At 42.8% G+C, this 21,662-nt stretch overlaps 1 protein-coding gene and 1 pseudogene across 2 annotated transcripts; both read right to left on the reverse strand.

Moving 5' to 3' along the window:
• Positions 1–2,048: 2,048 nt before the first annotated feature.
• Positions 2,049–4,948, reverse strand: LOC117707524 (protein S100-A9-like). Of its 2 annotated transcripts, none has more exons than XM_076932827.1 (3): positions 4,824–4,948; positions 4,269–4,430; positions 2,049–2,347 (listed from the first exon to the last, which is right to left on the reverse strand). In XM_076932827.1, the coding sequence occupies exons 1-3, from the start codon at positions 4,872–4,874 to the stop codon at positions 2,159–2,161; spliced, it is 402 nt and encodes a 133-aa protein (XP_076788942.1). In that variant the 5' UTR covers positions 4,875–4,948; the 3' UTR covers positions 2,049–2,158. The 2 variants fall into 2 exon arrangements, with proteins under 2 accessions (XP_076788942.1, XP_034356807.2); XM_034500916.2 differs by having other exon boundaries at positions 4,269–4,433; positions 4,824–4,914.
• Positions 4,949–20,358: 15,410 nt separating this feature from the next.
• LOC117707360 (small ribosomal subunit protein uS5 pseudogene) lies at positions 20,359–20,976 on the reverse strand (annotated as a pseudogene).
• Between the last annotated feature and the right edge of the window lie 686 nt (positions 20,977–21,662).

Genomic DNA, 21,662 nt, shown 5'->3' on the forward strand with positions numbered 1-21,662 from the left:
CAAGTCATGGATGTATTTGTGCTACATTGTGATGAGCAGCTGTGGTAGAGCTGTAACAAGCACTGCCTGCTCTGTCATCCCCCAGCCTCCCAGCTCTCAGGCTTTATTTCTTTCCCAACAGCAAGTTGATTCAGAAGAGATGTGGCACAAACCAGGCACTGGAGAGATGTTGAAGCCTTCTAAAATTGGTTACTCAGGTTTCCAACTAGTTAGTTCTTGAGCCCTTTAATACTTAAAACCCACAGATTTGTAGGGCAGAGGGCAGATTTAGGCAAACAGGGGACCCAATACTCTTGGAAAAGAGTAAACATCTGACCGTGGAAGGTTTGTTGCTTCATGGTTAGCCCTGGAGATGGACTGGGAGACCCCAGGCAGAGAAAATGGTGGAATTCAAACCCCTTTCCCATTGCACTATTTTGACCACCTCTACTACTATATGACTTCGGGCTACTATCTTTCTCTTGATTTAGAGAACTGGTGATTGCCAGTCTTCATCTAGCAGTCTACTTTTGTGACTCTCCTCCCTGCTGAGGACATGGGTGTGTATTTAGAGGACACTGGTTTAAGATCTGGCATTTGAAAGACCCACCATAGCCATTTGTAATCTGGGAGGGGATTCAATGGCTGGAGGTCAGAGAGATGAAAGGGGAGCTATAGCTGGCATGCATGGAAGAACAAGGATATTCTGTATGTGAGTACATTGTCCTGTCACTGTCTTCAGACACACCAGAAGAGGGCATCAGATTTCATTACAGATGGTTGTGAGCTACCATGTGGTTGCTGGGAATTGAACTCAGGACCTTTGGAAGAGCAGTCAGTGCTCTTAGCCACTGAGCCATCTCTCCAGCCCTAGGATATTCTGAAAAGACATTTGTACCCTTTGTATTGGCCACCATACTATTGAAACAATGCACCCCAAGGAATTGGAAGCTCCTTCCGGGGTTTCATGAAAGTGAAAGAAAAAGGTTGAACTCTGGTGCCAGTCAGAGGAGGAGCTTGTCTCCTGGAAAGAAGTTTCACAGAGTGCTGGCAGCTGGTCAGGTGGCCTTGCAGGGGATATTGGAGCCAGACAGTGAGGGGCAGACAACAGCCTGACTAGGACCACCAGGTGTGTACATCTGGCCCTGTGCTTAAATCAGCCCTGGAGACAGGCTCCCTGAGAGACATTTGATCTCTTTATTCTTCTCTCCAATGTGGTAACATTGAATAAAATCCACTTTTGTGCTTCTTCACCATTAATTTGCCTCTATAATTGGTTTATTGGGACAGGTGGCTGAGCACGACTTCTTAGGCTGAAAGAAGACAGGCACTAACTCTAACTCTGGTAACAAAATTACCTTGGTGTTTCTTAGACGGGAGCAGCTCTGAGGGAGGGGAACAGTACTCACAAGGTGTGGCATATGTCCCTGCTGAGCTCCTCTCCACTGATCAGGGACAGGAAGAGTTTCTACCACCTTATGGAGACCATCTGGTTCTTGTAACTTACAGCTTGACTCCTCAGGCTCCTGAGGGTCTGTGAACCAAGTCCATGCTCTTTTTGAGACTCAGGGAATTTGAAATGCAGAGCCAGGATGAGAGCTCATTCCCTTTCCTGGGCCAGTGAAAGTTTTCACTCCATCATTCTGGGGCAGCCAGTAGATTTGAGGGTAACTGCCATTTCCGTTCACGTGAGAACCACAGGGACCCATCAACACACACATTTAGGATTCGAAGTCTATTGGGAGAGCTGTTTGCTCTCTTGAATCCAGAAAAGAGTTTGTCTGTACCGGTTCTTCATTCAGTATCCTTATTCAGTATACCTCCCCAGACATGAAGCAGTTTATGTCCATTTTGGGAAGGCTTTGTAAAGGGGAATAGAAGTGGGGGAGGAGGAGAGGAATCGTGGTGTCTGTGTGTGTGTGTGTGTGTGTGTGTGTGTGTGTGTGTGTTGGCTCTTTTATTGTTATGACTGAATGGAAGGCTTAAACTTCAGAAAAGGGCAGGGCTGTTTGTCACTCAGACCCTGGGAAGGACATGTGCGAAAGGAGGCAGAAACAACATGAAGAACATTGGAATGGATAAAGACTTTATTTATTTATTTTTATCATCTCCCAGCTCCACAACACAAGCCATTCCTTTTAGGCTTGGTTGGGCAGATGTCACATGGCTGACCTCTTAGTTACTTCCCACAGCCTTTGCCATGGCTGTGGTCGTGCCCACGTGGGTTGTTCTCATGCAGCTTCTCATGACAGGCAAAGACCAGCTTTGCCATCAGCATCATAGACTCCTCAAAGCTCAGCTGATTGTCTTGGTTTGTGTCCAGGTCCTCAAAGATGTCATTTATGAGTTTGTCATCTCTTTTCTCCTTCTGTGGGTGAAATAGAGGAGGCTATTAGGGTTAGTGAAGAGAACCCTGAAGCTCAGTGAGTGGCTGGATAGCAAACACACAGAAAAAGCTACCCCAAGGGGTTAGAGCTAAGAATAAGAATAATGTACTGGGTGCTCATGATGGAGCAGATGCTAAACATTTGTTAAACACTTTCCAATTTTCCCCACAGACAGTCCCTCTGCCTTGGGCACTAGGACTCTACTTTACCAAAGGCTAGACAATTAGTAAGTCTAGAAATAGCCATTGTTTACCCTTATAATTACTTTATCAGATAGAAATGGAAACATCTTCTAAAAGGTAGGTCACTTTTGTAGGTTGTGGGGCCTGGGGTAGAGGAGAGGAGATGTAAATTTGGGTTTGACATAATCCTCCAGAGGATTATGCCCCTCATGCGGGTCTCAGTCTCCCTCAAAGCCATCCCCCAGTCATTTTCTTGGAGGTAACTAGCTGTTAAAGCTCATTCAGACTACTTAGTTGAGGAGGCACCCAAGAAACCAGGCAGCATGGGATCTTAAAGAGGCAGAGCACGGTTTGCTCTGCTGGCCTCAAAGGGTCTGATAAAGTGTGGTGGAGACTCAGATAAAGTGAAAAGATCAAGATGTGGTGGCTGACCACCATCTAGCTGCAAGTCTTGCACTCACTTGCTGGGACACCTTAGCTAAGCAATGTCCTCTTCCATAGCCTGAGTAGTTCAAGAGTAGTTCATGTTTGAGGTCCCTGTTTCCATGGATTCTGGCAGAATATGTTAAGATGTGGAGTAGAACCCATGGAGGGATCACAGAGAAGAGATCTTCCAGCATAGCTTCATGTGCACCCTCCATTTACCCTGAATCAGTATCTTGCTTGCCTGGAGTGCCCACTTATAAAGAGATATCTCTGCCCCTAATACCTCCCATAGTGACAATTCCCCAATTTGCTTTTGGTCCCAAGTTAGGCAGGGGACCAGCCAGCAGAGGTTAGTCATAACATGGACACTCCCCTGGGAAAAAGTTTAAAAAAATAAAGTCTCTCTCTCTCTCTCTCTCTCTCTCTCTCTCTCTCTCTCTCTCTCTCTCTCTCTCTGTGTGTGTGTGTGTCTCCCTCCCTCCCTTCTTCTCTCCCTCCCTCCCTCCCTCCCTCCCTCCTTTCCTCCCTCCCTTCTTCTCCCCCTTCCTCTCCCCTCCTTTCAGTTGTCCCCTTCCTTGTTGGTCATAGTGGCCATCTCTGCAATTCTTACACTTTATGCTATTTTCTTTAATGTCCTCACAATGCATATAATGTTCTCTTACCTAAAGGCTGGACTATGGCCTTCATCATCATGAAGCTTTCTTTCCTAATAAAGCCCACTCTGAAGGGCAATGTGTTTTAGCATCCTTCTCCAGGAACCAACTGAATCTATCATTGCATTGTTTTAAGATCCCTTGAGTCCTTTACCAGGGACTAGGTTTCAAAGTATTACACCCTCAAGGGTCTCTCTCTCTCTCTCTCTCTCTCTCTCTCTCTCTCTCTCTCTCTCTCTCTCTCTCTCTTCTATCTATCTATCTATCTATCTATCTATCTATCTATCTATCTATCTATCTATCTATCTATCTATCCATCCGTAAATCATAGCTGCTCATTCCTGCTGCACCCAGCACAGACCATCTACAGAACTTTCTTACCATCCTCCCAATTCTCAGGTCACTGAATTCACTTGTGTTCTTAAGGTTATGTGTCACCAACACTGGGATATGGGTTCCTAGATCACCTCTACAACCCTCTGCCCTGAATAGAGTACCACACATTGCAGATGTGTGCACATTTCCTGACTCATGTCTAACTTTGAGTGCCTCTAGTGGCAGAACCCTACTGCCCCTGGTGCTGGGATTTGCTCTCAGACTGCTGCAGACTGCACCCTCCTCTCTCACTAGCTAAGCCTCACCTTCAGAAAGTTTGCCAAGTCCATTGTCACCATGTCTTTGAATTCCTTCTTGCTCAGGGTGTCATCGTTTCCTCCCTTCCTCGAGTGCTGATGGAAGGTGTTGATAATGGTGGCTATGCTGCGCTCCATCTGAGATGGTGTTTTGGTGGCCATCTTCTTGCTCTTCTTTGAAAATAGGGGAAACAAAAGTTACAAATAAAAGAATGGGATGTCAAGCTTCCCTGACCTAGTTTCTGGCCACTGTTAGCCAAGAAAGGGAGGGGGAAACACAAAATAATTAAAAAAAAAAAACAAAAAAACAGGTAGGGTGCTACATAATGGGGAGACAGCTCCCCCCACATACACAAAAACAAAATTTTGACTATCAATACAATGTAAAAAAATAAAATACTTTATAGTACAACATTCTTAGAAAAAGTGAAGGAAGATATAAAATGAACAGGTCAACTTAGGAGGGTTTCAAGAGGTAGGCTTGGAAGAAAGTTGACCAAGGGAAGGAATGAAAGATCTAGCAGGCAGACTCCTCTCCAGGGAAGATGAAGCTTACTTACTCACCAAAGGTAAAGAGTCACAGAGTGTTTGGTGAGAGCAGTGTAAGCCCAGCATTTATAGGCAGCTCCTTGCTAGAAACATGGTTGTCTCCAGGAAAGATTGCTTCACAGGTGAGCCGTGTGGTAACCATGACTGTCAGGGAGCTGGGGTGGAGCAGGAAATGTTCACACAGCTCTGCTGTTTTGTGAAATTCCCAGCCCTGGGCTTGGAGCTTGTTTGGGAGGAAACTGGTTAGTTGGCTCACTTCCCTTCCATCCAACCTCCCCCTAACCACCCGCCCTGATCTTAAGCAAGATAGCCTACCTGCCCCATCTCTGATACCCTTCATTTCCTTGTCCTGACTTGTAATATACAGAGGGGAATCAGAGTGGCCATCTCATTCTGGCTCTATCCCCTGAGTTCATGGTCTGAGCCTTCTCATGTATTTTCTTGGTTCCTTGCATTCTCCTCTTGCATCTGAGTGAGGAGCTATCTTCAGCGGCTCTCAGCATCACGCTTCCAAATCCTACTCCCAGTTGTCATTTATGTCCCCTATGAACTTATATCTTAGAAGGCAGTTGATTTTTAAAAATAATCATTGTTAGCCTGTAATAACTTATACAGAGCAATGACTTTCATTTTTTAACAGTTTCATATATGCATATAATAATGTACTTTGATAAAAAATTTCCCTCTATTTTCTTTTCTTATCCCCCTTTCTCTATTCCTCTGTCTCCCTTGTACTTCTCTGATAGTCTTCTTTCACATCCTTTCCTGGGGGCAGTGGTTAATTAAGTTACCCTTTAGACATGCACCAGAAAGCAATGTTTCTTTAGTAGCCTGCCAGGGGCAGCAGGCTGGGCATCAAGGGCATGTACCCTCTGCTTTTGCTTTGCTTGCATGTTCTGTTTCCTTCACCCTTAATTTTCACATAGAGAGAGAACTTGTAGTGCTTGTCTTGTGAGTCTAGTTTATTTATTTTTTTTAACACACTAATCCCTAGGTCCATTCCTTTTCTTGCAAATGGTACAATTTGTTCTTCTTTATGGCTGAATACTTTCTTATGTGTGTATACCACATTCTCTTTATCTATTCATCTATTGTTGGCTTGTGTATGTTGGCTATAGGGAATAGTTCCACAATAAATACAGGTATGCAGATATATCTATTGTATGATGACTTTTATTCCTTTGGCTATATACTCAGGAATAGCAAGGCTGGGCTTTATGGTGGCTTTACAAAGAATCTCCATTCTGATTTACATAGTGATTGGATTAAGTTACATTACCAACAAGTTTCCTTTTCTTCATATTCATTCCATCAATTTTTCTTCTTTTCTTTCTTTTTCTTCCTCTCTCTTTCTTCTTCTCCTTCTCCTTCTCCTTCTCCTTCTCCTTCTCCTTCTCCTTCTCCTTCTCCTTCTCCTTCTCCTTCTCCTTCTCCTTCTCCTTCTCCTTCTCCTCCTTCTCCTCCTCCTCTTCCTCCTCCTCCTCTTCCTCCTCCTCCTCCTTCTTCTTGACAGGGTTTTTCTGTAGCTTTGGCTGGCTTTGAGTTTACAGAGATCCACCTGCCTCTAGAACCAAGAATGCTGGGATTAAAGGCATGTGTTACCATGTTTGGTTGTTGCTTGTTTTCTTGATGACTATTGTGACTGGAGTGAGATGGGATTATGAGTTTTGCTTTGCATTTCTGAAATGGGTAATGATATTGAATAGCTGTCAAACATTTATTGGCCGTTTGTACTTGCTCATCTGTAAAAATGTCTGGTCAGTGAATTTGCCCACTTTCTGACTGGATTATCTGTTCTTTTGATAGTTAATTGCTCTACTTTTTTGTGTGTCCCTTGTTAGATGAATTGCTGGCAAATATTCTTCTCTCATTATGTAGACTTCTGTTTCCTTTGCTATTCAGAGTGTAATTCTGGATGTATTCTGAATGCTATTCAGAATTGCAGTTCAATGTAATGTCACTATCGTATTTCCTCAGCTCTTGGATTCTATTACATTAAGGTATCAATCAATGGATCAATGTTGGGCTGCCATTTGTAAAATGTTAAAGAGAGGTTTGTTGGAGAAAGGTCTCACATAGTCCAGGCTGGCTTTAAACTTGCTGTATAGATGAGGATGATCTTGAACCTGATCCTCCTGATTTTACATCCAGGTTCTGATATTACAGGCGTGTGCCACTACACTCAGTTTGTGTGAAGTCGGGCATGGGGCTTCATGAGTGTTAGGCGCATTCTACCAAGTGAACCATATCCTGGCTCGTTTTTGTCTCATACCTGTGCTGCCCAGTTTTCCTGGTGCTGTGTGTTTAAAAGGCTGTCTATAACCCCTAATATTTGGGTGCTGCTTCCTTTTTTTTTGAGAGTTAGTCAGATGTCTGTAGCTGTGCAGACTCATTTCTGGATCCTCAGTTTTTAAGTTTGATATTATTTACTTTTTTATTTATGTAATTTGACCTTATTGGTCCTCTCCTCTGTCTTCCCTATGCCTGTCCTCCCTGTCCTCATGGCTTTCAGCAGCGTCCTGTGTGCCTTCATGTCACATGTGCTCTGTAGCCTTTTTCTGATTCCTCAATGTATCTTTTCTCCTTTCATGGTCTTTTTCCGACTTCTAGATTTATGCCTGAATTCACACCCTCATTTGTACATCTGTACATATGCCTATCTACCTGTACACATAGGACATTAAAAGCTAGAATCTCCATTATATTATCACATTTTTATTATCCTTTTACTGGCCGATGGGAATCTAGGCTGTTTACATCCCCTTACTACTGTGATTGAAGCAAGACACAGGGCTGTGCAGGCGTCTCTGTGTAGGATATGGGCTTCTTTGGGTACACACCCAGGAATGGTGTAGCAGGGTCCTATAGTAGTGCTGGCTTAACTTTTGAGAAACCTCCGGGATGATTTCCATAATGACTGTAGCAGTTTGCAGTCCCCCCAGTAGTGACTGTACGCTGTCTTTGTCATTGCAGCTCTGTAGCATAAGTTGAGGCCAGGTATAAGATCTCCAGTACTGATCTTTTTAAAGCTCATGCTTGCTTTGGCTGTCTGTGGACTCTTGCGTCTATATACATTTTTGTGTATATATTGTGTCCATATTTTTTCTAGTGTCAGGAGCCATAATGGGACAAGCTAATAATGAGCAGATGATCATCCTGAAATGCTTGCCTCAGATTATTATATAATCTGTGACAAGTGTGCCCCATTAGCAAGGCTGTGGTGGACGTGATTTTAGGAAAGATTCCTGCTATTAATATGCTTTTCCCATTATTATTATACATATGCTACTATCACTAAGCAATAGCACTCCCCTCCCTTTTGTAGCAGATCTCTGCAGATCCACGAAGATGTACTGTCTTGTAGTGATACTATATAGACAAATAGATGACTTTTTTTTTTTTTTTTTTTTTTTTTTTGGTTTTTTGAGACAGGGTTTCTCTGTGTAGTACTGGCTGTCCTGGAACTCACTCTGTAGACCAGGCTGGCCTTGAACTCAGAAATCCGCCTGCCTCTGCCTCCCAAGTGCTGGGATAGATGACTTCTTAAGTCTTAATGATGATCCTATAAGAATTCCTAAAATTATATCAATGATTACTAAGCTCTTTTATAATAGGACTGCTATTAAGTCCCCCAGGCATAGTCAAACTGCAATGAGAACTCTGCCAGTCTCCCAGTGTTATCAGTTAATTGCCCCGAGAGAGATAGTAACCAGACTCTCTCCTGCTCAGAGCACATTCCAAGAAGTTGTAAAACAATTAGCCTAGGAATCCATGATTTATTATAGGTACCAGGACAGAAGAGAATATATTGCCTGGGTTTATCTATACAAAACTTCACTAATTTATAGTTTCAAACTTTCTGCGAACCTGTGGAGCTAGACAGGTGATGAATGTCTAGCTAGATAATTACTCCTAATGGATATTCATGTAAATATTCTGTGTTGTAAACTTCTATTTCAATTTATGATTTGAATTTTGGTGTGAACTTGTGACGAACTTTGTAACATGTGATCATGTACTCTGAATGGTGTATAAATACTGAAGACAAAGAGTTCGGGATTTTATCGAGTTAGGAATCAGTTAGTTAGTTAAGACCCTGTCACCCTTTCCTTTCCCCCTGCCTAGAATTTTTCTCCCTTAGGTTTTTTACTTTGTTAGAATTTTTTCTTCTTCCCCACTCAGGACCTTTCCACGTTTCCCCTCAGATAGCTTTCATAGGATACTTTTTACACTTAATAAACTCTATAGTAACTTTTCTAAGTGTCTTTCCTTCCTGCGACCCAGTCGCAAGTTAGAGCCCAGCAGTTCCTGCTGAGATAGAACAAAGGCCATGTTGCCTAATCCTCTGCTGTTAGGCTACAGGTGTTAATCACCCTAGCCTGCAGTCTCTTATCCTCAGAAGAAGTTTTTAGGATAGTACAAGGATATTTACTTAACTCCTTGCTGGTCTTAGGGCCAGGATGCCAGACTGCAGGTCAGCTACAGTAGCATAGGGGCTACCTCAAGAAGAACCTGAAGGACGGAGGAGGAGAAGAAAGAAGAACCAGCTGCATTTCTCTCCCTTTCTCCTCCAAGCAGGGGGTTGGCTCCTGGCATTTCTGGCGCCTCTGAACAGGGACTTTGAAGAAGGTAAGTCGACACAGATAGGACTCACAACTGGGTCTTGCATACCCCTTGGCCAATGAATGCATGGTTATAAAGGGGGAGAAATAGTTTAAATTGCCTACTGCCATCAGCAGAGGCGGATAGTAAGTGCAATCAGCACCTGGTCAGGTACCATTAGTACCTGAATTAGGCCAGGAGCCATCAGCTCTGGCTTTAAATTGCCTATTGCATCAGCAGAGGCAGACAGTAGGTGCAATCAGCACCTGGTCAGGTACCATCAGTACTTGGATTTGGCCAGGAGCCATCAGCTCTGGCTCTAAATTGCCTACTGTCATCAGCAGAGGCAGATACTAGGTGCCATCGGTGCCTAGCTGTTTTTTGTTTTAGAAGCTATCAGCACCCATCTTAGGTCAGGAGCCATCGGTTCTGGGTTGTATGAGTTTTGTGGGTATCTTTCAGGATGGGACAAAGTGAGTCTACAGACAGAGAGTTCTTTACAGATGTTATCAAATATACTCTTAAGAAAAAAGGCATTGAGCCAGCTGACTGACTTTCTTCAGTTTATACAGTCAGTCCCTGGTTCTCAGAGAGGGGAAGTTTAGATGTGGATACATGGGAGAAGGTGGGGTTAGATATTAAAAGCTGGTTTACAGAGACTGGAGGATTAGGCATGCCCCTTACAGCATTTGCTATTTGGAATGTGCTTAGAAAGGAATTGGGGGATGACAAAAAAGCCATTTGTGCTCAGGAGACAGTAGATTCACCTCCTTGTGAGGGGACCCCGTTACTACAGTCTCACTCAGGATCTAAGAAAAGCGTTTATTCCTTGTTGAGAACCGCACTAGCCCACATTCAGGTGCCAAAAATGTTGAGGCCCCAGCTGCCCCACTTAGGGCAGCCAAAAATGTTGAGGCCCTCTCCACTCCGTGCTTGGCGGCCACTGTTTCCCGGCCCAAGCTGCCGCTCCAGTCCTCGGGTCAGGGTTCAGCAAGAGAGAGAGTGAGGATAGACTCGAAGAATGGAGACCAGACAGAGTGTGATTCAATCCTGTTTATTCTTCAGTCTCTCTTCCCAGTCCAAGTCCCAAGTCTTGAGTTCCTAGTCCCTAGCTCCTAGTTGTACTCCTGTTGTTCTCTTCCGAGTGTCTAATGTCTACTCCTACTCCTAGTGTCTGAATCTCTGTTACTCCAAATTGTTCTCTCAGTTGTACTCTCTAAAGTGTCTGATTCTCGCAGATGTCTCTTCTGTCTGCCCCTCGCCTTTATCTGTCTCACTTCTAAGCCATGCCTTTTGGTCATGCCTTTAATCATGCTCTTAGGTCTTGTCTCTAAATCTGATCTCTAAGTCACACTCTTAAATCACACACCTTTAATCTCACACACCCAAGGAAAGTCCTGGGTATCTAAAGCAAGATGTTATCAGAGTGTGCTCAGCTGTTGTAGGCTATTGTAAAACAAGTCTCATGTCAGGGTATATGGCTTGAGAAGGCTGAAAGAATGATAACCGCCTTCTGCTAAAAGTCAGCTCCCAACAATTCCTTGACAGAAAAGTCAGAAAAGTAGTTCAGGAGAGAGTAATGGTGAATCAGAAGAGGAAAAATTAACCTCAGAGGAAGAATCTGAGTCTGAAAAGAAAGTAACAATGTATCATAAATATAAGTGGCCTACCATGTAGCATTTCAATATAAGTCCTTCCACAAAACCCCCTGAAAAAGGTAAAAAGAAAGCAAAGGGGCCTATTGGATCTGCTGCTGGTGTAATTCAAGCTCAGCAACAGGGCAAATTGTTAGGCTGCTTCCCAGTGAGTATGCAGAATAACAAAGAGGATAAGGATCCCTTTCTGGAACCTTTGGCATTTAAATTGCTTATGACTCCTCATGATTGGTTTCAAGTTGCCAGAGCCTATCTATCTAAAGATGAATTTTTGCAGTGGATGGATATATTTAAGAACTTGGCTCAAAAAGAGTTATCTAAGATGTCTGAAAAAAGAGGGGAGTAAAAGAGTTAACATATGAAATGTTTATGGGTATAGAGGAGTGGTTTGAAGTAAGGAGTCAACAAAAAATGACAAAGGAAGCTCTAGTAAATAAATCAGCTGCAGCTCTAGAAGCACGGAGGTGCTTGCCTAATAGAGATACAAATACCAAAAGCCTTGTTTATATAAGCCAGGACCCAGAGGAACTTTTTGAGGAATTTGTAGCCTGGCAGTAGAGAGGATGGCTCTTAGCCCTGAGGCAAAAGAAATTGTTTTAAAACAACTGGTCCTTAAGAATGCTGCACTTGCTTGTCAGCCTTTTCTAAAGACAATTAAAAAATCTAGAAATTTATCTAAAGCAGGTGTTGAAGTTGCTACTTCATATTTTCAAGGTGTACCCACTACAACAACCTCACAAGGCCATAACACTATCCAAAATCTTACCTATCAAGGACAGAAAAAAATTAATAAATCAGGCTTGGCTCGCAAAATTTATTCAAGTAAGAAGCCTGAACCTATCCTGAACCTATCAACAATCAATGTCCCAATAAGACAGGAGATGCCATAAATCTTAATGCTCCTGGCCTCACTCAAAGCAGAAATTCAACAGGGTGTCATCCTTATCTGAAAGGGTACCACTGGCGTAAAGAGTGCCAAACTAACTTTCATAAAAATGGTACTGCCTTATCTGGTACTACTATAATCCCTAAATATACAAAAGTCTTATCAAGTCAGGAGAACTGTGTGAAGGACCTACCTCAGGCCCCTCAAATAATAGAGGTAATTCAACAGCCCCAGGCAACTAACACATTTGTCAGAAGGCAACCCCAGGCAGCATAGGACTGAGCCTCCACAAAAATATTTACTTATGACTTCTCCTCAGTTACCTTAATTATTAAGATCTTAAAAGAAATTTTCTTCACACAAGAAACCTTTACATACAAACAGAGCTAGTGAAAATAGCCATTGTCTTTTAAATACGAAGGACAAGCCCCTTTCTAAGAACTGTAACTGCTTTACAGCTATTTTACAATCTTAGCCCCAACTTTCAGAATCACACGTCTTGCTTCAATTTAGAAATTGCATTTTCTCTATTGGACATGCTCAAATTCATTCTATGCCTTCTGGTTCTACGCCTTACCTAAATCCTAGGTAAGGATTAATCTAATTTCTTAACAAAAGCTTGTTGTTTTTTTCTACAAAGGTAACTTAGCAAAATCTTACACTGCAAATCATCATTGCTCTCAGGGAAACTGCTCCTGCATTCCTGCAGAGCTGTTAGCTCAGCTTGGGAATTAACCCCTGATGACCCTGGGTCCTTGTGATTTAAAACGGAAATGTTACACATGTCCTGTCTTTGGAAAGTTAGCCTTTATTCCTGTACATATGGACTCTTAATTCTCATTGTTATTTATGTATTTTCCTAATTTGGAAAACTTTCAAAGATATGATACAGTATTTGTTTCATTAGTTTATAATGTGTGTGTGTATGTGTGTATGTGTGTGTGCTTGTGAGTATGTAGAAGTACGCATATGTATGTGTGTATGTATTTATATGTGTGTGTATGTATGTTTGTGTGTGTGCAAATGTGTATGTGCATGTGTATATTGTGTATATACCTATACCTGTGTGTGTGTATACAAGCACTTGTGGGTTTGTGTGCATGTTGGTATGTGCGATAATGTGTTCAAGTGTGTATGTGCATGTGTATGCATGTGCATATGTATAAGCACGTGTGTATGTGTGCTTGTGTGTGTGCCTGTGTATATTTGTGTGTTGGCCAGAGATTGATGCCAGGTGTCTTTTGCTATAGCTCTCTACCTTATGGGTTTTTTTTTTTTTTTTTTTTTTTTTTTTGTAATCATTCCTGTTGTTTACATCTTAACTGATATTCCCCTTCCCAGTTACCCCTCTACATAACCCCCCACATTCCATCCACCCTCTCCCTCCTCCCCTTCGCCTCAGTGAGTCCACCTTATGTTTAAAGACAGGGTCTTTCTTGGATTCAGGTAGGCTGGGCAGCCAGAGAAACTGAGGGCGATGAGGACTGTTTTATATGGCTGGTGAGGATTGAAACTCCTCATGCTTTCATGGCAAGTACCTTACCAACTAAGCTCTCTTCCCAGCCCTATGCACTGACTATTCTAATTTATGGCATCTTGTCTTCTGTGTTAGTACCATAGTGTTTTGTTTTTTTTTTTTGTTTTTGTTTTTGTTTGTTTGTTTGTTTTTTTGGGCTACTGTGGCTCTGTAGTGTAGTTTGAAGTTAGATATTGTGACTCCTTCAGCATCATTCATTTTGCATAGGGTCTTCCTTATATCCTGGAGAGAAGGATGGGAGTGCCAGTATGGTTGGCTTGGCTCTTTGTAGTCTCTTGTACTTCTATATAGATTTTAGGATCATGAAAACTGTTGCCTTACAGCTTTCTTGTGGGCAGCATGCATCTTCCCCCTTGAATTAACACTCACCTTTGTTCACAGAAGCCAAGATGGCATAGCTCAGCACACACGCCCTTTGTACACAGGCCCCACCTTACTCTGGTTTTCTTTTCATTGTCTCTTCACTTGGACTCAGAAGACCCATTGCTCATCTCACCTTCTCTTCCTCAACACTCAGTGCAAAGTCTTACCCAGCTCTCCTGGTTTAGTTCAAATGCTATTCTATTCTTCCCATTGGAAGGTAATCTCCTTTTCATATGGTACTCTGGCTTCCAACATATGCTTTCTTGTAGTAAAGTTGTTTGAATATTTGCATCTGTCTAATAATTGGTTCTAGATTTTCAAGGAAGGTTCTTGCTCATGGTCTCCTCTCATGCATATAAGCTAGAGCGTGACACATAGGAGACCTTTACATTTTCTGAATCATCCTGTTTCCTTACTGGTAACCCTCTTCCCCAGGACATAGGGAGGAACCACTTGCTTTGGGCAATTCCTTGGCACTCTTCTGTTTGTCCCGGACTCTGACTAGGAAAAACATCTCCCCCTTGCATTTCCATTATGCCTTTTCTCCAGTCTTCCTAGAGACTTTTCTTATTGTTCAGGTCCCTCCTGCCCGCTTTGCACACTGGAACTCCAGAACAGCCCCTGTATGTGTTAATCCCTGGGCCTGAGCACCTTCTGCCTTGTGCCCCTCAGATAGCATACGTAGTCATGGTTACGAGTTCAGAATTTTTAGCTGAAAGGCTTTTTATTACTATTTCAATCTCTTTATTTGTTATGAGTCTGTTTAAGTTGTCAACTCTTCCTGGTTTAATTTTGGTAATTTGGCTGAACCTAGAAATTCATTCATTTATTTTAGGTTTTCCAGATTAACAAAGTATTTTTAAAATACTCCTCTTTCTTTTGGTTAGTTGGGCCAAAGATCTGTCCATCTTGTTTATCTTCTCAAAGAACCAGTTTTTATATTCACTGATTCTTCTTTTCCTGCCAGTTTATGTTTTATTGAATTGTGGTCAGATAGGATACAAAGAGGATTTTAAGACTTTTGAATTTGTAAAAACTTGTTTGTGTTCCAGGATGTGGTTTATTTTAGAAAAACTTTTATGTGTTGCTCAGTAGAATGCATATTCTTTGGTCTTTGGGTGAAATATTCTGTGGATATTTGTTAAGTCCACTTGATGTAATATATCAACTAATTTTGATGTTTCTCTGTTAATTTTTTCTCAGATGACCAGACTATTAGAGAAGGTGGGATATTGAAATTATCTATTATTATTGGATTGATGTTAATCTATGTCTTTAAATTCAGTAGTACATTTTATAAAATTGGGTGCATGTTTAGGATAGTAATATCTCCTTGGTTAAGTGATCCCTTGATTAGAATGAAGTGTCTCTCTTTTTCTTTTTTTATTAATCATTCTATTCATTTACATTTCAAATGATATCGCACTTCCCAGTTACACCTTTACAACACCCCTCCCTCCCTTGATCTCTATCTGCCCTATGCCCTGTCCCCTTTGCCTCTATGAGGATGCTCCCACCCACCCTCTCTCACCACACCACTCCAGCATCCCCCTTTGCTGGGACATCAAACCTCCACAGGACCAAGGGCCTCCCCTCCAACTGCTGTCAGGTAAGCTCAGCCTCTGTATCTGAAGCCATGGATCCCTCCCTGCACACTCCTTGGCTGGTGGTCTAGTCTCTGGGAGCACTGGGTGGTCCGGCAAGCCTATGTTGTTTTTTTCTATGGGGTTGCAATCCCCTATGTTCCTCCAGTCCTTCCACCAGCTCCTCCACCTGGTCCTTGAGCTCAGTCTGATGGTTGGCTCTAAGCATCCACATCTGCATTGGTCAGTTGCTGGCCAGACCTCCCAAAAAGCAGCCACACCAAGTTCCTGTCAGCAAGTGCCTCTTGACCATGACAACAATGTTGGGATTGCTGTCTGCAGACAGGATGGATCCTCAGGTTGGGCAGTCCCCGAATGGCCCTTTTTAAGTCTCTGCTCCATTTTTTTTGTCCCTGTTCTTCCTTTGGCAGGAACATTTCTGGGTTAATAGAATGAAGTTTTCCTCTTTTTCTGTTAGAATTAGTTGTAGTTTTAGGTCTATTTTGTCAGATGTATGATAGCATTGCTTGATGCTTCTAAGTCTCATTTTATTTTACTATATTTGTCCATTCTTAATTTAATGTGACATTAATCTTTAAAGTCCTACCTTACTGTGTTTCTTAACAGACAGATGGATTTTGTTTCTTTTTTAAAATTTTAAGTATTTTCCATTAATTAGTTTATTTATTCACTTTACATCCCAGTCACTGCCCTCATCCCCCCCCTCATAGAGTCCCTCCCTCCATCCTCTCCTCCTCTCCTCTGAGAGAGTAGAGGACTCCCTGGGTATTTTCCAACCCTGGCACTTCTCTGCAGAGTTAGGTGCATCCTCTCCTACTGAGGCCAGACAAGGCAGCCCAGCCAGGAATTTGTTTCCTGATTTATTCAGTAAGCCTGTGTCTTTTGATTAGAGAATTAAAACCATTGATATTAAAGTTATTATTTAAATATTAAGGTTATTATTTAAGTGTTTGTTAGTGGTGGTCATTGGGATGTTGGTTTTTGGTTTTGTTGTTTGTGTTCTCAGTAGACGTCATGTTTTAATAATAATGGCTTTATATTTCTTTCCTCAGTTTTTCTACTATGCTCATTCCTCTCTTCAGCCCAAAATACTATTTCCTGTATTTTCTTAGGGTTGATTTGTTGGATATAAATTTTTAAAAGGCAGTTTTTAGTGTGGGAAGTTTGTCTTTTTCCTTTCTATGGCAGATAGTTTTGCTGGGTATATTACTATAGGCTGGCTGTCATAATCTTTTAGGACTTGGAATGCATTGTCCCAGGTTTTTCTGGCTTTCAAAATTTCCATTGGGAAGTCACCTGTCATTCTGATGGGTTTTCCTTTATACATGACTTCTTTTTTCTTGCAGCTTTTGTATACCTTGTTATGTATACTTAATGCTTTATCTATGATGTACCATGGGATTTACTTTTCTGGTAGTGTCTATTTGGTGTTCTGTGAGCTTCTTGTATCAGTATGGATGTGCCTTCCTTAGTTTGGGAAAGAGGTCTTCTATGATCTTGTTGAAGACTGGGTCTATGTCACTGATGACTTGGGATTCCTCAGGTGTTATTTGAAGATTTGTTTTTCTCGTGGTGTCCTACATCTCCTGCGTGTTTCTTTCCCATGTTTAAATTTTTCTTCATATTCCTTGCTTATTTGGTCTAGATCCTCTGCTTTATTTTTGAGTCCTCTGCTTCATTTTTGTCTTCCACCTGATCCATTAGACTTATAAAGTTTTCCATTGAGTTTTCTGGTTGAGTTATTAGGTTTTCAATCTTTATTTCAGCTTGAGTCCTCGTCTTGTTAAATTCCATTCTCAAGTCCTGCCTTGTGCTTATCATCCCCTTCTGCTTCATGTTTGAGTCTTCTTGGGCATCACTCAGGTTCTCACTCTCCCTAGGCTCTTTCCTAATTCCACTGAGCTGCTTCTTCCTGTATTCTTTAAACTCTTTGAATTCTTTGATGAAGATTATGATTCTTTTAAAAAATTCTGTGTCCTGGCATACATGTAGGAAATTCTCATTTCTACAGGACTAGTATGTGCTGGAGAGAAGATATTAGTTTGCTGTTTCACATTGTTGGTATTTTTGTAATGAGATCTTACCAAGAGCTACCCTTGGCTTGGAGAGGAGTTCTGAGAGAAGGGGTGTCTGGGAACAGTGAAAACAAATGGCTCAAAGTCAAATGTGGGTCCCAGCTGGCAGACTAGGTTCTGCTGAGATGTCTTTCTAGACTGCTCTCTCTGTGTTCTGCTCTGCTTTAGACAGATTTTTCTTGCTATTCTTAACACTCTCTGGTTGAGACCGCTTTCTCTGCTAGTAAAAATTCTAAAAGCTATCTGGATAGCTCATGGGTTTTCTGACCAAAGTCAGAAAAGCTGCTGTAAAAAATTATTAGATCTTCTGACCAAGTCAGAAATCTTGTTAGGAAAAATCTTGAAGAGCTGTTTGTGCTTTCCAGAGATCTCCCGACAGCTTAGCTCTCAGCAGAGAAAATCCTAAAGAAAAACTGCTATTGCTTTCTGCTAGCTCATCTCATGCAGACCAAAGTCCAGTTTCTTTTGCATATCAATTCAGTTATTTATTCCAGGCTCCCTTTTGATTATCCTATAAATCAGCATCCTGTGATCCCAGTCCCTTATTTCTTAGGAGACAGCAAGCACACCTTTTCTTTTAACCTTGCAAAAGAATTCAGAGATCTGCCTGACTCTGTTAAGCACAGATGCTAGGCTGGCTGGGTGGGACGCTGGCCTGAAAGTACTATTTCTACCACACCTAGGCCTAACCTTGCTCTGTCACAGGCTGATCCTGAATTAAGAAATTTGTCTGCCTTTGTAAGCATAAACCAAAAAAACTTAGGTTTCCTGCAATCTCTACACCCTAAATCTCTCTATTTCCTTCTTCAGTATCTTTCTGAAAGTCAGTTCATAGTGCAGCTGCCTCTGTTCCTTTAGATCTGTGAAGCCCCTCATATAATTCATATTGCATCCTTACTTTTTGCATAGTTGAGAAATTATGTATTTTTGAACTCATGTTTTTAGAGTTTTTCCCATAGTCTTGAGGGCTGTAATGAAGGTCACAGTGTTTACCATTTTGCTAAGACATTAGCCACACCTTTGCCTCTTGAACTCCATGTTTGTTATCTGATCATCATGGAGTGATTAACAGAGAGGATGTTCCTTAAAGGAGGAATGTAAAATATCTACATTATACAAACAAACTTTATGCCCACAGCAGCCATTGACCCTCTTGAAGGCCTATGTCTGCTGGTCCTGTCCCAGGGCAGGAATCATGTCAATATGGTCCCACCAAGACCATGCCGGAGTCATCAAGATCTGGACACATAGACTTCTTTTGTTAGTTCTAAGTCTAATATGGACAGAGCAGGTTGGGGCAGAAGAGATGATAGGTTGAACCAAGAGGTTGGAAATGGCTTGGGTAAGATGAAGTTAGGTAGAAAGATGACTGGTGTATAGGATGTGCTTCCTAGTCCAAGTCTGGAGTGTTGGGGTAGATCTGGATGGGTGGAAGGGCTTGTTGTGGCTTGAGGAGGGCTTGGGCATTGGGAAAAGAGGTAAGGCAGATCAGTTGTGGCATGGATAGTGGAGGACAAACTAGACCAGAACACTGGATATGGAGTCTGGGCTGCATCTAGCTGGCTGGGGAGAAGGCATAGACAGAAAGGTCAGGGAGACTTGTTGGTCTAGACCCTGGAGAAGGAAATGGGAGCTGTGGTTGTGTGGACAGGTTGGATGTAGTGCAGCAGGGACATGGGGTTGCTCCAGAGCCTTTGGTGGCTTCTGGTTTACTTGTTGTTTCCGCCTGTAGAGGAAGTTAGCATTCCCCTCACCAAAGTTGCCCTTCAGGCCTAACACCACCCAGGCAGTACTCTGCCTGTCTGTAGGTAGCCACAGATAGCTCCTGAGAGCCATCTTATTGTACCACTGACTCATAATGAACAATTCGAGACAAGGTTGTCAGGAAGTTCAAATCCAGAAAGCTCCTAGGTGGTAGGTTAGGAGCTGCAGACTATTCTGTAATCTCTGGGTCCACATCAAGTTTTTGATGATTAGCCACCCTGAAGGCCACCTTCAGCCCTGCCTGCACATTGGGCTATCATACATGTGGAGGACTCTTCAGCCACCTTGCTTATGAACTCTCATTCTGAAGCTTTGTTAAGTCTGCACACTTCTCTCCTTCCTGGGCATCTCTGCTCAGAACCTCTGGTTGTTGGGAAACTTGACCTTCCAAGCTGAGAAAGCTGCTTGTCCCTTTCTTGTCCCTGGCTGATGTTCTCCAGTCCTTCCACCTCCTCTGGGTGTTGAATAAACCGTTGCCCTCATTTCACTTCCTACTGAAACTCCAGACCTCATCACAAGATGTGGAGGTGTTATATCTCAGGAGCTTCCTGTTGCCTGGCTCCACCTCAGGCATCTCATTGAAGCCTACAACCCTTTGTAGAAAATAATAGGCTTTTCCAAGCACCATACTGTGGACGTTATAATTATTGTTTTTTTTTTTTTTTTTTTGGCTTGTCTTTCTTACTGCATTATTAATCTGCTAACTCATCACTAGATAAGTTTTGCATACGGGAGACAGATAAACATTGGTTGAACACAACAAAGACTGTGTTGGTAGAATGAATATTTAGAAGGTTATTTTCTATAATTAAAAAGTTGTGCAACACAGGACACAGCAGGGAAGAAGACAAGAGATTAGATTGTGAGGAAGATCCCTGTTGGTGTGTAGGAAGAAGGCAACATCAGGATTATCAAAGTGCAGATGCTGCCACCTTATGGCCTGTCTAGGTCATGACAGCCTTGGCAATCTGACTTTTTTTTTTTTTTTTAATTTTTAATTTAAAGTTTTTATTTTCAGCCTTAATTTACTTTATTTTTCTTGTGTAAATTCCCTTATGTGGTAGCTACAGTTGGAACATTGTAAAGAGACTTGGTGAACACAGTCTTTTCCAGAGGTTGGGGTGGGGCATCAATTAGCTGTAGGTCTTGGAAGATGGCACTGAAGGTGGCTTTGGCAAAGTTGCCCAGGGTGGCAGTTAAGCCCATGGATGATGAACAGTCATCAATACTGGTGTTCAGCAGCAACCTCTTGGGCACAGGAGCAGAGACAATGCCAGTACCTCTTAGGGCAAAGGTGAGATGCACCATCACAAGCCATAGGTACCTGTCACTTTGCATTGAACATTGTGGGGCTTGCCAACCTTATTCCCTCAGTAATTTCTCTGTGCAGGGATGATGGAAAGCTTGGCCAAGATGATGGCCCCTCCGATGGCAGTGGCTACTTCCTTGGAGGATTTAACACCAAGACCATCATGGCCATTGTAGTCTCCAGTTGCAGCCAGAGCCATGAATCTGGATGGGTGAGGTCAGCCTGAGTCAGCTTCCACACCAACATGATCTTTAGAACTTCAACCTTTAGGGATGTGCCCAGGAAACAGTCAATAATCTCAGATTCCCTGATGGTCAGGAAGAACAGGTAGATTACCTCCCAGGGTCTTTATCTTCATGTCCTTGACCAGGCAGCTCAGTTGGTGATGGGAATCCACTCCTTGTCTTTGGCTTTACCTCCATGAGCCCTGTATCCTCAAGCTTGAGCATGGGCCCCAAAACTGTTGCTAACTCATATGTGGAAGCTGTATGGCTTCCTATTGGCCTCAGATATTTTCCCAAGAAGTGACCGCTACAGGCCCTGCATTGCATCTGGGCAGCACAATAGAGCTCGTTCTGGTGACAGGAATCTTGATGAGCTGGCTCTGAGAGTGTGACAAGGGAGAGCTGGCCCCTGCCACTCATCTGCAGTGAGGTGGTGTGGGCATGGGGGTGATACTCTTCCCTCCTCACCCCTTGCCACCTGCAGTAGTTTGGAGAGCTGGAGCCAGGGTCATAAGAACTGGAAAGCTGGTCTTGCCTCTCGATAGCTACAGCACTTGGGAGCTTCAATTCACCTGTGCAGCACAGTGCAGGGTATATGGGACAGCTGGCCCTGCTTCTCAACTGTTGTGAGGTGGTATGGATGCGGGGAAGATGCCCTCCCTCTCCTTTACCACCTGAGGCAGTTGGGTAAGTCAGCCTGGAGGATATGAAAACTCGAGAGCTAGCCCAACCTCTAAATGGCTGAAGCACTTGGAGAGTGAGCCCCGCACCTCGACCAGGCAGCACAGTAGAGCTGGCTCTGGTGGTGTGGGTGCAGGTGAACCTGCCCCAGGGG

This window comes from Arvicanthis niloticus, chromosome 4 (assembly GCF_011762505.2).
Source record: "Arvicanthis niloticus isolate mArvNil1 chromosome 4, mArvNil1.pat.X, whole genome shotgun sequence".
Lineage (NCBI taxonomy): Eukaryota > Metazoa > Chordata > Mammalia > Rodentia > Muridae > Arvicanthis > Arvicanthis niloticus.